This window comes from Chinchilla lanigera, unplaced genomic scaffold (genome assembly GCF_000276665.1).
Source record: "Chinchilla lanigera isolate Chin_1 unplaced genomic scaffold, ChiLan1.0 scaffold00050, whole genome shotgun sequence".
In the NCBI taxonomy this organism is placed as follows: domain Eukaryota; kingdom Metazoa; phylum Chordata; class Mammalia; order Rodentia; family Chinchillidae; genus Chinchilla; species Chinchilla lanigera.
This window is the reverse complement of record NW_004955451.1, coordinates 12,272,154-12,287,651: the sequence shown is the minus strand read 5'-3', so window position 1 is coordinate 12,287,651 and position 15,498 is coordinate 12,272,154. Positions and strand designations below refer to the sequence as shown.

The following is a 15,498-nucleotide window of genomic DNA, read 5'->3' as shown; positions in this document are numbered from 1 at the left end:
CCAGGAGCAGGCACATGTGGGGTTGCTTGTTAGGCTTGTGCTTTGGCAGAATTTACAAAGTTTGACAAGGAAAATACAAAACAAAACCGAGACCAGCAAACCAAATTCAGGTTTTTTGTTTTGTTTTTTGTCTTTCTGAGGCAGGGTCTCGTTATGCAGTGCAGGCTGGTCTTGAGCTCACTTTGTAGCCTAGGCTGGTCTCAAACTTGCAATGATCCTCCTGCCTCAGCCTCCCGAGTGCTGGAATTGCAAATTCAGTTTGAATAGTGATCTTGAACCATGAAACATGAGCTTCCCACAGTAATATCCATGTGTATCAAAGATAATCAACCAGGCTGGGTGTGGTGGCACATGCCTGTGGTCCCAGCATTTGCTCGAGACTTACCCACAAAAGGAAAAAAAAAAAGTCAGCCTAGACTAGATAGTGAGACCCTGTCTCAAAAGAGAAAAAAAAAAAAAAGAACTTATATAAATATAGGTCTAATGTGTGTCTTATGGGACAGTCAGGGGCCTTTGGAAATCCCAAAGTTAGTTCTAAACCCAAAGGTCTTAATTTTAGAGTTTGTTTAGCTTAACAATAGCTTAAAACATGTAATCCAGTAGCATCATTATGGAATAAAACGAAGGTGATAAAACAGCTCCCCAGTTTTTCTTTTTTTCAAAACGGGGGTCTCACTTTGTAGCCCAGATTGGCCTGGAATTCATGGTGATCCTCCTGCCTCAGCCTCCTGAATGCAGAGATTACAGGTGTGCGGCACCATGTCTAGTCAAAAAATTTTAAAGATACACAAGAAATGAATCACTTTGAAGATACCACCATGTATTACAGCAGCCATTGATATTTTCCTACTAATCTATCCATAACTCTGTAATGTGTGTATTGTTCCTATGCTATTTCGTAAATGGATGTATGTTTATTATTATGTGTTTCTACAACAACCGTTGAGAATAGTTAATGATTATTCAGTAAGTCACTCATGTATACCTCTATTTATTTTCTTTAGAAGCCACTTTGAAGATACTAAAGTATAGTACAACAGCTATTGATAATCTCCAACCTTTTTTGTCTGTAACTCACTATTATTTGTCTATTTGTTTTCCTGAGAAACTATCTTGTAGATAACAATATGTAAAACAATAACCATTGATAATGTCCTACCATTTTGTCTGTAATTTGGTAAGCCCCCCTATTACTATGTTATCCTTCTTTTACTCTTTAAAATAAAAATAAAAATAAAAATAAAAAACAGAAAAAATGATAGAGGGCTGGGGATTTAGCTCAGCGGCACAGCACCTGCCTGGCAAGCGCAAGGTCGTGAGTTCGATGCCCAGTACCAGAAAAAAACAAAACAAAACAAAAAAGAAATGATAGAATGGTTGTTTTTTAGGCAAGTCACCTAAAAAGTGAACTGGAAAAACTTAAGTTTCCTTCTTAAGAACAGATTAAAAACAAAAAAAGTGCAGCATACCGGTGTGTTTGCATTCAGTTCAGCACCCGTGTTCCTTAGGGACCTATTCAACATCTGCAAAAACTTGGAAACAATGCTCGTCACACTGACCACACATAAAACCGTCCCCGAGTTCCGTTCTCCGGAAGGTGGCCTGGGCACTCAGCCACCATCCCACGGAGGAAGGGAAGCCGGAGGCTCAGGTGGCAATCCTCCTGCCTCAGCCTCCTGAGTGCCGGGATCACAGGTGTGTGCCACAGGCCTGGCAAGGTGGCCCTCAGGCTGTGGGGCAAGGGAGTCACCCGATGGCCCTTAGGAGGGGAGCACAGGAGGCTGTGGGGGTCTGTGTCGCTGCGGGGGGCGGGGCTCCAAGTGCCCCTGCCACGCCCCGTCTCTGCTTCTGTCTCAGAGGGCTGCTCCCATTCATGCCCTTGGTTTGGCCACTCGTGTGAAGTGAGGTTGGCCTGGAACACACAGGTCTGTGAATGTGGAACCTGACAAACAGGTTGCTCTGGGGCCGGACCACCCTCACAGGCCTGACACCCGCCTATTGTTCTCGGGGTTCTCGCCTTTCCCAAGCCTCTCTCAGCTTTCTGAGGGCTTCTGTGACTTGCCGGAACTCTTAAAACTTAGGACCAGGAAGAAAGAGACAGACATAAACAGCCCTACAAAACTATCTTCATTACACAGCATGTGTTCACTTCCTTCTATGCAGAGCTCTTGAAATCACATACAGGTAAAATGCCGTCCGGCGCGGTGGTGCTTCAGTACCAGCAATGCCAGGCCCTCAGGAGGCTGAGGCAGGACGATCACTGCCGGACTGGACTACATAATGAGACCCTGTCTCAAGCCCTCCCCTCCAAATAAGAATTTCTGTACTAAAAGAAGGCAAGATTCCAGTGGATCCGGAAAAAGCAGAAAAGGCAAATTTAGATAACGGAGGACCAGCAGGACAAGCCCGCATGGTGGCTGGCAGACCGAAGATTGGGAGCCCCGGGTGGACCGTGGCGCCTACACAGGCGACGGGCAGAGCGAGGCTCGAGCCGCTGCCGGGCGTGCTGAGCGTGCTGAGCGTCCACCCCGCCGCCTGGACCACCCGGCAGGACTGTCCCGTGCCCCGGCCTGTGGGTCGTCACGCGGGTGCGGAGCCGCTGGGCCTCGAGGCGCGCAGATGCCGGCCCTGGCGGCCTCGTGTCCCGGAGCGGTATCTTTCCCTTCGCCCTCCTGCCTTTCGTCTCCGGGGGCGGAATCCGGCGTCCAGCTGCTTCCCTCCGGACGTGCCCTGAGGACGGTGCTTTCTCCATGAAGGCATGTTTAATATTTATGTCTTATTCTCTCGGCCCGTGTGTGCAGTACTAACGCTCGCCCTCCTCGGGAGGAGGTGCGCGCGGCACAGCTCAGCTCCGCGCGGGTTCTCACCCCTCCCCTTCTGGGCCCCCTTCCCTGCCGAGAGGGATCCATCTCCCCATTTCTTGCGATCTTCTGCTTTGCTCTTTATTTACACCTTGGGTTTCCCGCAGAAGGGAAACAGCGCCGATGTAAGCTGTGTGCCTGATTTACTTCACTGAACATCATGTTCTCCAGGTGCGTCCATTTGCCCACACATGACTCAGGTTTAACCTTCTCCACGGCAGAGTAACACTCCACTGTGTGTAAATACTGCAGTTTCTTTATCCACCTGTTGATGGACGCAGAGGCTCCTTCCAAGATGTAGCTGCCATGAGCTGTACGGCTATAAACATGGGTGCGCATGGCTCCCTGGAATATGAGGACTTTAACTCTTTGGTAAGATCCTAGAAGGGGAATAGCTGAGTCCAGTGGAATTTCTGATTATATCCGTCCCGCTGTCTGACGGTGTCCAGTGTCAGTCTCTCCTCAGTGCTTCTTATTTCTGCGCTCGGAAGACTTCGAGCTTGAGACAGGGTCTCACTACGTGGCGTAGGCTGGCCTCAAACTCACTGCGATCTCCTCCCTCGGCTCCCGAGGCCCGTGTGCCACCACGTCCAGCTTGACACCTTTCTCCCCAGAAGGAATCCTTCACCTAAAGATACACGTAAAGGCAAATTCTTTCAAAATGAGTAAAGGACATCAGTTCTAATTCCTGCTGGGCTGACAAACTAGCCACCAGGGTGTTACTTCAATTCTATGCCTCCTGAGATCCCGATCATAGACCTTGCTGGAGGCTGGGCACGGTGCACACGCCTGACATCCTGGCACTCGGGAGGCTGAGGCAGGAGGATCACTGGGAGTTCCAGGCCAGCCTGGGCTACGAAGCAAGATTCTGGCTCAAAACAAAGCAAAACAAAACAAAACCCCAACTCATAAACAAAACAACGTTAAAAATTTTCTATAGCATTTGTATTGAATTTCCTATTGGAGAAAAATATGCTAATCCAGGTTCTCTCTTAAGACCCCCGTTGGTCTGATAAACTTAGCATCCTCTTGATCCAAAGAAACATGGATTTTAGGCAAGACAGCTACAGGCTCGAAAAGAAGCCCAAGAGCCCCAGGTGTGCGGAGAAGGAGCCGTTCCTAGACTGACTTCTGGCTGAAGACCCAGGCAGCCTTGTTGGATGCTGAGCGGGCTGCAGATCAGGGAAAATGTTTCTGGGTTCTCCGGGCAAGGCAGGAAGTTCCGGAAGGTTCCTTGTTCATCACTTACCGTCATCCCCTAGGATCACAGAGATCCTGTGTGATTTGTTTTTCAGTTTTTTGGGAGACAAAGCCTCGCTGCAGCCTGCCTCAGCCTCCTGAGTGCTGATGTCATGTGTCACAGGGCTCCCTTCATTTGCATGCGTCCAGTGAGCCGGTGCAGCAAGGACAGCGGTAGAGGGGACTTGTGTCATGTGATGGGACCCAGTGGCTACCAGGTCTGGATTCTGTAAATCTGCAGAGATTGATTGAGCAGTCAGCATCTGAACCATTGTGGTGCTGCTGTCTAGAACTTACATGCACTTTTTTTTGGTACCGGGAATTGAACTCAGGACCTTGTGCTTGCCAGGCAGGCACTTGTGCCACTGAGCTATATCCCCAGCCCTAGAATTTAAATTAAGAAAAAAAAAAAAAAAAAGAATTTAAATTCCAGGTAAAGGAAGGAAGTCATCTGGAAAAGCACCCTCCCCACTGGGATGCAGGAGCCAGGTGCTATAGAAAAGATTTAGGGCTGTGAGGAGGTCAGGTGCACCACCGAGGGTCCTCAGAGCCTCGGGTGGAATATTACTTCTGAACAACAACTTCAAGATTTGTTAGAAAAATAAGCCAGGGATGGTGGTGTAAGTCTGACATGCCTGTCATCCCAGCACTCAGGAGGCTGAGGCAGGAGGATCACTGGGAATTCATGGCCAGCCTGGGCTACATAGCAAGACCCTAACTAAAAAAAAATAAATTAAATGAAATATAAAATAAAGCCGGATGTGGTAGTGTACGCCTGTAACTCCAGCACTCAGGAGGCTGAGGCAGGAGGATTGCTGGGAGTTTGAGGCCAGCCTGGGCTACAAAGTGAGCTGCATAGCCAGACCCTGTCTCAAAAAGACAAAAAGAAATAAAGAAATAAATAAAAAGCTTTGTTAGAAAAACAACTTTATCTTGGGGCTCCAGGTACCGACCAGGAGCCACTCTATACCGTGCTTTCTCGGGCTGGGGAAGGACGCGCGGCCCCTGCAGACCTCACAGGCGCGGGCTGGGGCAGCTCAGCGGTGGGCGGGCTCGGAAGCCGCGGGGCTCGGGTTACCCAGCTGTGCGGATCACACCCCTGTCGTGGGATGGAGCTGGGAGCCGCAGGCGGGGAGGGGACTCGGAACTTCTGCGTAGTTCGCCGGCCCTGCGCTGCTTGGAAACCACCGCGCGCTCTTCTTCCCCGCCCGGGGACAGCGATGTTATGCCACCTCACGGCCTATCGGGACACCCAGCAAGCCTGGCCGCTCCATCCTCCCCTTGCTCTCCTGCTTCTTCCTGGGATGCGTGGCCCTTTCTGCCCCCGGAGGCCTGTGATCCTCCTGCCTCAGCCTCCCGAGTGCTGGGATGACAGGTGTGCAAGACACCAAGCCAGGCTGTACAGTTTGACTTGCTGCATAAAAAGACAGGTGGGTGTCCTGGGCCTTGGCGTGGCCAAAATTACACAGGGAAATTTGAATTTACTAAGGAAATTGCCAGTTTGTCAAAGGTGACAGCCAGCAAAGGACCCGCAGCCCTGGCCAAGCAGAAGTCCCACCCGGCCATATAAGGCAGCAGCCGCAGGGGGAAAGCCCACGTCACCACTGGGTGTCCACCCTTGGGGAAGCCAGGACAGTGGCTGTAGGGGCTGTCAGGGCCGCGCTGGGGCCCAGGTGCCCTGGGTGCCCGTGCTTCCCAATCCTGGGCACCGCCAGACACTGCCTGGCTGGGACTTGATACCTGGGACAGGCAGGAGCTCAATACCCAGCTGAGAGAGAGCAAATGCCCCCCACCCCCAGCCACACTGGAGTGGCGACTTCTGTCCTCCAGTCCCAGGAGGGGGAGACAGGGCAAGGGCCGTCCATAGAGCGGCTGCCACACTGGCTTTGGAGGGAGGGGCTCCGGGCTTGGCCCCTTTGATGGCCCTGGAAGTGTGATCAGTGCTGCGGGGCATGGTGGCTCACGCCTGTCATCCCAGCAGCAGGGAGGCTGAGACAGGACGATCGCCTCGAGTTCGAGGCCAGCCTGGGCTACATAGCGATACCCTGGCTCAAACAAAACAAAGCAAAAGTACAGTCAAGTCCTGGGATCTCTCAGAGACTCCGGGGGTCTGGTAACATCGCAGGAGGCGCACAGGAGGCCAGCGGCAGTGACTGCCCTGTCCCGGCCGCGAGCAGCAGCAGGGCTCCATCACATCCTCCTCGATCATGCCCAAGGTCGCCCCCAAGGGTCGCCGCTCTGCCCCAAATCCTACTTGGTGCGCTGGGCTTGCTGCCCCCACTCCCGGACGGGGGACCCCGTGCTGCCCAAGCCGCGGTGGACCTGCGGCTGCAGCTCCCCAACCTCACCCAGGCTGGAGTCCCAGCGGGCTCGGGGCGCCTCCTGACTCGCGGGGTCCCTGCTCGTCTCTTGCTCTGCGGCTGCCTCGCGTTTCCAGGGTCCCCTGACGCCCTGCTGGGGACGTAGCAGTGCACCTGCGCGCATCCATGCCAAAAGCGGAGCCGGTTCGTCTCGTGCTTACTATCGCTGTCCATTTGGCACAAAATATTTTTTCTTTTACTTTCTTTCTTGCTTTTCGTTTCTTTTCTTTTTTTGAGGGGGACGGGGTCGCTATGTAGCCCGGCTGGCCTCGAACTCACAGCGATCCTGCCTCAGCCTCGCGGGTGCTGGGATGACAGATACGCGCCGCTACACCCGGCCTCATAGCTTGTTGTCTAATACCATCCGTTCGCCAGTCGTTTTCATTTCATTTTACATTTTTGTATTGTCATTAGTAGGTATTTGTAGCACATGACTACACCATCACGAGGAAGGGGTGTGGCCACTCGACTCCTAATTCTCCTCCAGGCCTGCGGGTCGGGTCGCTCCCCTCAGGTTTCCGAGCCGGCCTGGGGGTGGGATGGGGACTGGGCCGGGGCCGAGGCTGAGAACTTCGGACTCGCCGTGGGGCGGCGGTGGACCCCTGGCCGCAGTTTAGGCAGAAGGACTGAGCTGGCCCGGGGTAGCAGGGCGACGGGACGACTGTGTTTGTGTAAGGTGGAGCGAGAAGCCCTACGACCGGCGGAGAAGCACCGAGCGGTCCCAGATGGAATCCAGGAAGCGGGGCGGGCCGGCGCAGGGCTGCAGCGCTTGCTCAGTGCGCATCCCGGTTTACCGCGCTGACGAGCTCAGGCTGGGAGTGAGGCAGGAAGCCGGCGCCTGGTGCGGCTCTCTGCCCAGCCTCGTGCCCCATCCAGGTGTGGGTAAAGCGCAGAAGCCACAGGGTCCCCAGCCCCAGATCTACCCAGTGGAACCACCCAGGTTGCCGGGGCCTGAGCACTGACCCCCTACGCAAGTAGAGTCCCCCGATTCCGCCCTCATCCCAGCTTCTCCGCTGCTAGCTTCTCGCTCCGCTCTGCCTCAGTTTCCTCGTGTGGAAAGTGGGGCGAGCTCCCGCACTCACCTCGCAGGCCCACGGTGATAAATGACCCCGCTGAGATAAAGCTCAGGTTACGGCCGCCGGCGGGGGGCAAGCAGTGGTCACCGTGGTCCTTTCCGCGGGGAAGATCAGAGGGACCGACCAGGCGACGCGGGCGTGGGACGCGCGGCCGTGCGCGCAGGGACCCAGGGCTCTGCGAAGGGAGGGTGGAGCGCGGGCGGCGCCGCCCTAACCCTCGCGCCTCCTCCACCCGCCCGGCTCCCGGAGGACCTGCGTGGCGCAGTCGGCAGAGTGGTCACCCGGCCCGCGCGCTCCGCGATGACTTCCAGCGGGTGAGTGTCCCCTCGCGCGGGAGCCGGCGCGCGTCGCCCTGTGGGCGTCTGAATTAGGTCCACCTTGTCCCCCGCGGAGGTGGCTGTCGCAGCTCCCCCCCCCGCCCCAACGGGGCGCCCACAAGAACAGAGCTCCGGGTGTTCTGGTACAAAATCTGGGACCCGGTCTCGGGGGCGCGGGAAGCGCGGGGGTCGGGGGACAGCATCTATTCACGTACAGGGGCTCCTCCTGAGCGCGGAACCGGCCGCAGAGTCAGGAGGGCCCCTGGGGCGCTGAACCAGGCAGTGCCCTGGGGCCGCCCGCGCCCCCACAGTTTTGGAAGTCGCCGGCGGCAGGTCCAGAGGTGGCGAAAGTCGGGCTTTCCAGCTCGGCGCAGCCTGGAGGCTGAGTGGACGTCGTCTCCGTGGTGGCACGCGCCAAGCAGCCCCTCCAGGGTAACCTAATGCAAAGGGGGGTGGGTATGAGAAGGGTAAATTCATTTTATTTTTACATTTTCATCGATACGAGGGATTGAACCCGGGCCCCAGCCCTTTTTCAGAGACAAATTGTCTAGGCTAAGCTCAGCTTTATAACCCTCCTGCCTCAGCCTCCGCAGAAGCTGGGGTTAGGAGCGTCTGTGGCACACCTGTTGTAAATTAATTTGATAACTACAAAAGACCCTCAGAAATACCTGTTGTGCTCTCCTGTAGGCCCCCAAGTTTATTTTCTTTGCATTTTTCAAATTTAGGACACATTAAATATTGACAAGGAAATTATCTGGGAAAATGCAAACGTGTATGAGAGCTATTTAACAAGCCTTACAGGGAAGTCCACCTCCAGCCAGGATGCCGGGGGCAGGCCTTCTCTCCCCAGGGCCCCCAGGCCCGGCCCTGGGTGAAGCCCAGCCCAGGTATTGACCAGGCAGCCCCGAGAGATTTAAAGCTGCCGCAGCTGCCCCTGGCTCCAGCGCTGATCCACAGCCAAGTCATTCAAGAAAGTGGGGTGTTGTGGTGTGGTTTGGTTTGGTACTGGGGATTGAACCCCGGCCATTTCCCTGCCAGGCAAGGCCAAACTGCGTTTCCAGTTCCCCAAAATACTATACCCCGGGGTTTGCTTCGTATTGTTATTTTTAGATTTTCTTTTTCTCAGGACTGGGAAATTGAACCGGAGGTGCACTGCCACTGAGCTCCACCTCTAGGCTACGTTTTTGTGGTTGTTTTTTTTTTTTTATTTTTTATTTTATTTTGAAATAGGGTCTCAGTAGGTTCCTCAGATGGAAGTTAAACTTGCAATTCTCCTGCCTCAGCCTCCCTGAGTGCTGGGATTAGGGCCCTCAGGAGCTGTTATGTGGTCACCCAGAATGACAAAACTGAAGTAACTGCGACTCAGATTCTTCATCTTTTTTTTTAAAATTTAATTATTTAATTTCTTTTTTCTTTTTTTTTGGAACCAGGTATTGAACTCACAACCTTGCACTTGCCAGGCAGGCACTGTGCCACTGAGCTATATCCCCAGTCCCATTTTTTTTGTCTTTTTGAGGTCTTGCTATGCAGTTGAGGCTGGCCTTGAGCTCACTTTGTAACCCAGGTGTCCTCGAACTTGCAACGATCCTCCTGCCTCAGCCTCCCAAGTGCTGGGATTATGGGCCTGCGCCACCATGCCTGGTTTTTTGTTCTTTTTTGAGACAAGGTCTCACTATGCAGTTCAAGCTGCCTTGAACTCACTAGGTAGCCCAGGCTGGCCTGGAACTTGATCCTTCTGCCTCAGCCTCCCAAGTGTTGGTGATACAGGGCTGATATCAGAACCTCCAAATATGATATAAGGGAAATATTATAACTCCCAACCTGCTAGATGTCTGATGGCCCGAGTTTGTGTTCTCTAATACCGAAGAATGAATTCTAGGAACAACAGTGGCTAAGAGTAGGAAATATTTATTGGGAAAGCTCCTACCAGAAGGACAAGAAAGGGCCCCTGGATCCCACGTTTCAGGGGAAGTTTTACAGAGCACAACTGTGCAGGTGCAACGTGGGTTACAGCTGTGATCGATCAGTGAGACCATGAGTATAGCTGCTTAGGCAATACTGACCAAATGGGGAGGCAGGTCCCGTAGGGAGCAGGCGGGGAAAGAACAAAGAACTTCTCAGGTAGGTGAGGGATCCGGGTTCTTGGTCAGCCAGTGAGGGGACTGATGCCTAGCTAGACTTTATCAGAACAGGTATTATCACTTACCTCACCCCTTGGGGAGAATGTAGGCCAGGTCCTTTTATTATTATTTTATTTATTTTTATTGAGACAGGGCCTCATTATGCAGTTCAAGCTGCCCTTGATGTGGTCCAGGCTGGCCTTGAACTTGTGCCAATCCTCCTGCCTCAGCCTCCTGGGTGCTGGGATGACAGGTGTACACCACCAGGCCTGGCTCTTTTATTGTCTTGAGCCCTGCCCTCTGACACGGTTGTGGTGATTTTTACCTTTTGTCCTGGCTCTCTTCTGGGCCCAGCCCTCCCCGATGGCCTATAACATCCCTACCTAGCTAAGCTGCCTGTTATGCTGGACGGCAGGCGTGCCTCACCGGCCTGGCACTGTTACATATTTTAATGAAAAATAACCCTAACAGGTTGATGGCTGGAATTGAGCCTTCACTTCCTCTTCACCTGAGTCTCCCCAGCGACACCCAGCAGGGTGTTGCCTCCTACAGCAAACCTGCTGTCACCTCTGTCGCCTCTCCTGCCCTGCTGGCTCTGAGAAGGTCCCTGAGGCTGCAGCGGGAGCCTAGCCCACCCTTTTGTAGGATAAACGTACAGGTCGCGGGCTCCCGTGACTGAAAGAGAATTTCCAGGCTGCGGCCTTCGGCGGCGGCTTGGCTGGAGTCTCGGGGTCATCAGGCAGAGATTTAGGGTGAACTCAGCAGTGGTGTTTGGGGCTCAGAGAAACCAGACCACGGCCATTAGGAGGTTGGGACTGGGATCTTGGGGTGCCCGGGGCGTGGATCGATTCTCTGTGGACTCAGCCTGCCCTAGCGGTGTAAGAGGAGACCCCGGGGTGAAGTAACAGGGAAAGAACCCCAGGTGGCAAGCGGCCTCTTCACAGGTGACAGAGACCCCCTTGTAAATGCAAAAAGGGACTGGCTGGGCCCCCTTGAAGGTGAAAGGGAATTTCCCAGGCTTCCAGGAGAAGAGAAAGAGAAAATGAATTCACTGGACACGGATTCCGAAACTGCAGGGTTTTTTGTTTTATTTGTTTCCTGCTGGCTAGTTTTATTCTTCTGCCTCTGTCCGAGAGTGTTACCAGGCTGAGGCAGGCTGCTTAGCACCTGGAAGCAAATATTCAGGCCCCTGAAGTGGGTAGCAAGGAATCCCAGTTATTCCAGGGCCAGCCCTTGGCAGATGGCGGAGCTGCTTTTTTTTTTTTTTTTCCCCAAAGAAATGTGTGTTTGGATGGTTTTATGTTTTTTGCCTTTTTGAGACAGGGTCTCACTATGAGTTCAGGCTGGCCTTGAGCTCACTTTGTAGCCCAGGCTGGTCTTGAACTCTCAGTGATCCCCCTGCCTCAGCCTCCCGAGTGCTGGGATGACAGGCGTGCGCCACTGATACTGTGGGAAAGAAACTCCCAACTTGCTAGATGTACAAAATGCCTAATTCGTGTTCTCTAGAATCGAGGGATGAATTCTAGGGTCAACAGAGGGTAAGAGTAGGAAGAATTTATTGAGAGAAATGTCCCACTATCTAAGAGCAACAGAAGGGGGCCTGGAAAGTGGGTTGCCCACTGAGACACTTCTCAAGGGTATTTTATTGAGCAAAGCCACAAGGTGAGGTGGGCTTAAGGTGGGACAGAACTATAACCAATCAATAATATTACAAGTATAGTTGCTTAGGTAATATTGATCCAACCGGAATCCACAGGCGGGTGTGAGCTGGGACAGAACTATGAGGAACCAATAAGATTACAACAAGGATAGCTGCTTGGGTAATGCTGATTAAATGGGGATCAAATGGGGATTCGCACAAGGGCTTTGCTGGAAGAGGAGGGGCAGGCAGGTTTGGGGCCCACCCAAGCCCTTCATGCCTGTTCAGAAGACCCTGCACTGCGGTGCATCCCCAGGGAAGCACACGGGGGTTGGGGGGGTCCTCTTTAGTGACTGCGCCTCCACCAGCGTCTTCCGTGCGGACCTCTGTGCCGCTGCCTGCAGGGTTCCCACCTAACTGGGCCATCTGTCTAATGCCAGCGCATTCGGTGTCTTTGTCACTGTCTCTTTCTTTTGCCGTCCTGGGGATGGAGCCAGGACCCGATCCCTCCAGCAAGCTCTTTATCACTGAGTCACATCCCCTTTGCTCCATATTTCTTAGGGGTAATTTCAGTGGTCCGGCATCCTCATCTTTCCTTGATACTTGGTTTTCACTGTGCAGGTATCTATTAAAGTATTTGTTTTGTCTTTTTGAGGCAGGGTCTTGATATGCAGTTCAGGCTGGGCTTCAACTCATTTTGTAGCCCAGGCTGGCCTCGAACTCACAGCAATTCTCCTGCCTCAGCCTCCTGAGTGCTGGGATTACAGGTGTGTGCCAACATGCCCAGCTTCTATTAAAGTTTAGATGCATATTTAAGTATTTCCACCATGCTGGACAGGGTGGCGCACGCCTGTAATCTCAGCACTGGGGAGGCTGAGGCAGGAAGATTGTTGTGAATTCGAGGCCAGCCTGGGCTACAAAGTGAGCTCAAGGCCAGCCTGAACTGCATAGTGAGACCCTGTCTCAAAAAGACAAAAAAAAAATAAATAAATATTTCCACCTTCCTCATAGGTGGTTTTCTTCTTGCTTGCTCTGTTTTAACTTGTTTGAAGGAGATCTCGCTGTGTTGTCTGAAGTGGTCTTGAACTCTTGATGCCCCTGCCTTAGTCACCGTAGGAGCTGAGGTTGTGGGTGTGCACCGTGGTGCTCATCTGTCTTGTTGGGCTTGTCTTTGCGATCATGATTCACAAAGGGATTATTGTGGTAAAGCACACAGAAATCCAGAAATCGTGAAGTTATTTTTTTGTTTGTTTGTTAGTTTGGTTTTTGGAGACAGGGTCTCCCTGTGTCATTCAGGCTGACCCTTACTCACTGTGTAGCCCAGGCTGGCCTCAAAGTCAAGGTGACCCTCCTGCCTCAGCCTCCCGAGTGCTGGGATGGCCGGTGTCCACCACCACGCCCAGCTGATTATGAAGTTTATTTCTAAAGCAAAAGGCAAGCCTTGGTCACTTGGCTTCCGTGAGCGCACAGGGCCCCTACAGCCAAGAGGAAGCCGAACGCGGGTTCTGGCCGCCTCCACTTCCTGCTCAGCCTCTGCCCGCTGCCCCTGGAACCTGAGAAACCCTTGGTAGAGCTGACAGCCTTGGCCTGCCTGGGGGGACTGGGCCGGCAGAGTCTTTTCTCATTTTGCTGTTTGAGTTGGCTTTATTGTATGGTGGTTTTTCCTTGAACATTTTCCTCTCCAGTACTGGGGATCGAACCTGGGGTCTTCACACTGAGTTACAGCCCTTTTAGTTTTTTATTCTTATTTCAAGACAAGGTTGGGGCTGGGGATTTAGCTCAGCGGCACAGTGCCTGCCTGGCAAGTGCAAGGTCGTGAGTTTGATTCCTGATACCGGAAAAAAAACAAAACAAACAAAAAAAAAAGACAAGGTCTCACTAAGTTGCTAAAGGCTGAGCTGGAACTTGTGATCCTCCTGCCTCAGCCTCCCACAGAAGAGAGATTATGAGCATGTTCATTGTTAATTTTTGTCGGATGTTCAGAAACTTGACGATTTTTAAGTTGTTTTAGCTATGATAACAAAGCATTGTTATCTTTCAAAGAATACTAAATCCATATGTGTTATCTGGGGACAAAGGACATTTTTTTAACTCAAAATATTTAGTTGTCATGGTCTTTTTTTCTTTTTTTTTTTATACCAGGAATTGAACTCAGGATCTCACGCTTGCCAGGCAGGCGCTGTGCCGCTGTGCTATCTCCCTGGCTCTAAAAACATTTAATTGCCTCCTCCCACATTTTTCCAGGCCCTATCTGTTCAGTTGCAGGTACAAAAATAAGCGTTCAATGAATGCTAAGCCTTTTGCTTTTTGTTCTGGAAGCATTAGAACATGTACTTCCGGGCAGGGAGGTTTTCAGATCAAGTTCCTAAGTCTGCACCATGAGGCCAGCGGGAGACAGAAAGTAGTTCCCATTAACCCTGGTTAAAGTCTAACCTGAAACCATCAACTGTACACGAGGTCACCCTGGGTGAGTGCAGCAGGTGGGCCAGGAGATAACCCGGGTCCAGCTCACCGGCATCCAGATGGCAGCCTCGGAAAGACCCAGGAATGAACAGCAGGCTCCATACCCGGAGCTTCCCAGTTCTTGGGATTTTAGTTCTAGATGACAGGAAAAATTGGCAATTATTGGAGTATTTTGGCACTTAATCTCACTGAGTTTCTTTTTCATTGACTTGTTGGTTAGCTGGGGTTTTGTTTTTGTTTTTTTGTCTTTGAGACAGCATCTCACTATGGGACCAGGCTGGCTTTTTTTGTTTTGTTTTGTTTTGTTTTGTTTCCAGTACTGGAAATTGAACTCATGACCTTGCACTTGCCAGGCAGGTGCTGTGCTGCTGAGCTAAATCCCCAGCCCCTAGCGTTGAATGCCTGGAAATTCTCCTGCCTCAGCCTCTCCCATGTTGGAACTACAGACATGCTCCACCATCCCTGGCTGGTTAGTTGGTTGTGAGCCAAGGTCTGGCTATGTAGCCCAGGCTGGTCTCAAACTCCTGGGCTGAAGTGATTCTCAAGCACCTGTGACTGCAGGTGTGCACCACCTCACTACCTGAATGTCCTCTGTATGAGCAGGATCCTAGCACGGGAATGGACATACGGGCAGAGAAAGTTCTGGGAATGACCTGAGGTTGCTGGTCAGCAGGGCCAGTAGTTGGGAAGCAGTCTAGATGCAGAATGGGGCTAAAGGAGGAGACAAGGTCTCGCTATGGAGCCCATACTGGCCTCAAACTCACAGCAATCCTCCTGCCTCAGCCTCCCAAGTGCTAAGATTACAGCTGAAGTTTCTTCAAGACCTTCTAAAAATTTCCACATTGCTGGGGAGGCAGCTTGATACAAGGTTGCCTTTGAAGGGCATGCAAGGGTATGTGACTGAATTGTTTCTGTTTCCTTGTAGCTTTATTGTAGGCCCTGAGGTCCTTCCCCCTTTCAAAAAGCTCTTTCACAAAATGTGCATTGTACCATTGTATTCTCTGCTGCTTTTAACACAACACACACACACACACACACACACACACACACACAGAGTAGGATCTACCCCAGGGGCATGTGGATACCAGGCAGGTGCTCACCACTGTGCTATACCTGGCCTGCTACATATATCTTGTTTTGGTTTGGTTTGGTCTTGTTTTTTTTAGGAAGTTATCAATGGTTATTGTTTTACATATTTTTATCTACAAGATAGTTTCTCAGGGAAACAAATAGGCAAATAATAGTGAGTTACAGACAAAAGAGGTAGAAGATTATCAATAGTTGTTGTACTGTACTATGGTATCTTCAAAGTGGCTTCTAAAGAAAATAAATAGAGCTATACATGAGTGACCTATTGAATAATCATTAACTTTTCTCCATGGTTGTTGTAGGAAACACATAATAATAGACATGCATCCATTTA

General features: G+C 51.8%; 1 protein-coding gene and 1 long non-coding RNA gene across 2 annotated transcripts in view; one reads left to right on the top strand and one right to left on the bottom strand.

The window, feature by feature from the left end:
* Positions 1-2,109: 2,109 nt before the first annotated feature.
* On the bottom strand, positions 2,110-7,628 carry LOC106149634. Its single transcript, XR_001235946.1, has 2 exons — positions 7,543-7,628; positions 2,110-3,489 (listed from the first exon to the last, which is right to left on the bottom strand). It is a non-coding gene; the product is annotated as an uncharacterized LOC106149634 (long non-coding RNA).
* Positions 6,351-15,498, top strand: part of B4galnt2 (beta-1,4-N-acetyl-galactosaminyl transferase 2) — a 20,417-nt gene continuing 11,269 nt past the window's right edge. Inside the window, exon 1 of the mRNA XM_005394221.2 lies at positions 6,351-7,850. Coding sequence (XP_005394278.1) covers positions 7,837-7,850 — 14 coding nt within the window. The 5' untranslated portion in view covers positions 6,351-7,836. The remainder of the gene's footprint in view (positions 7,851-15,498) is intronic.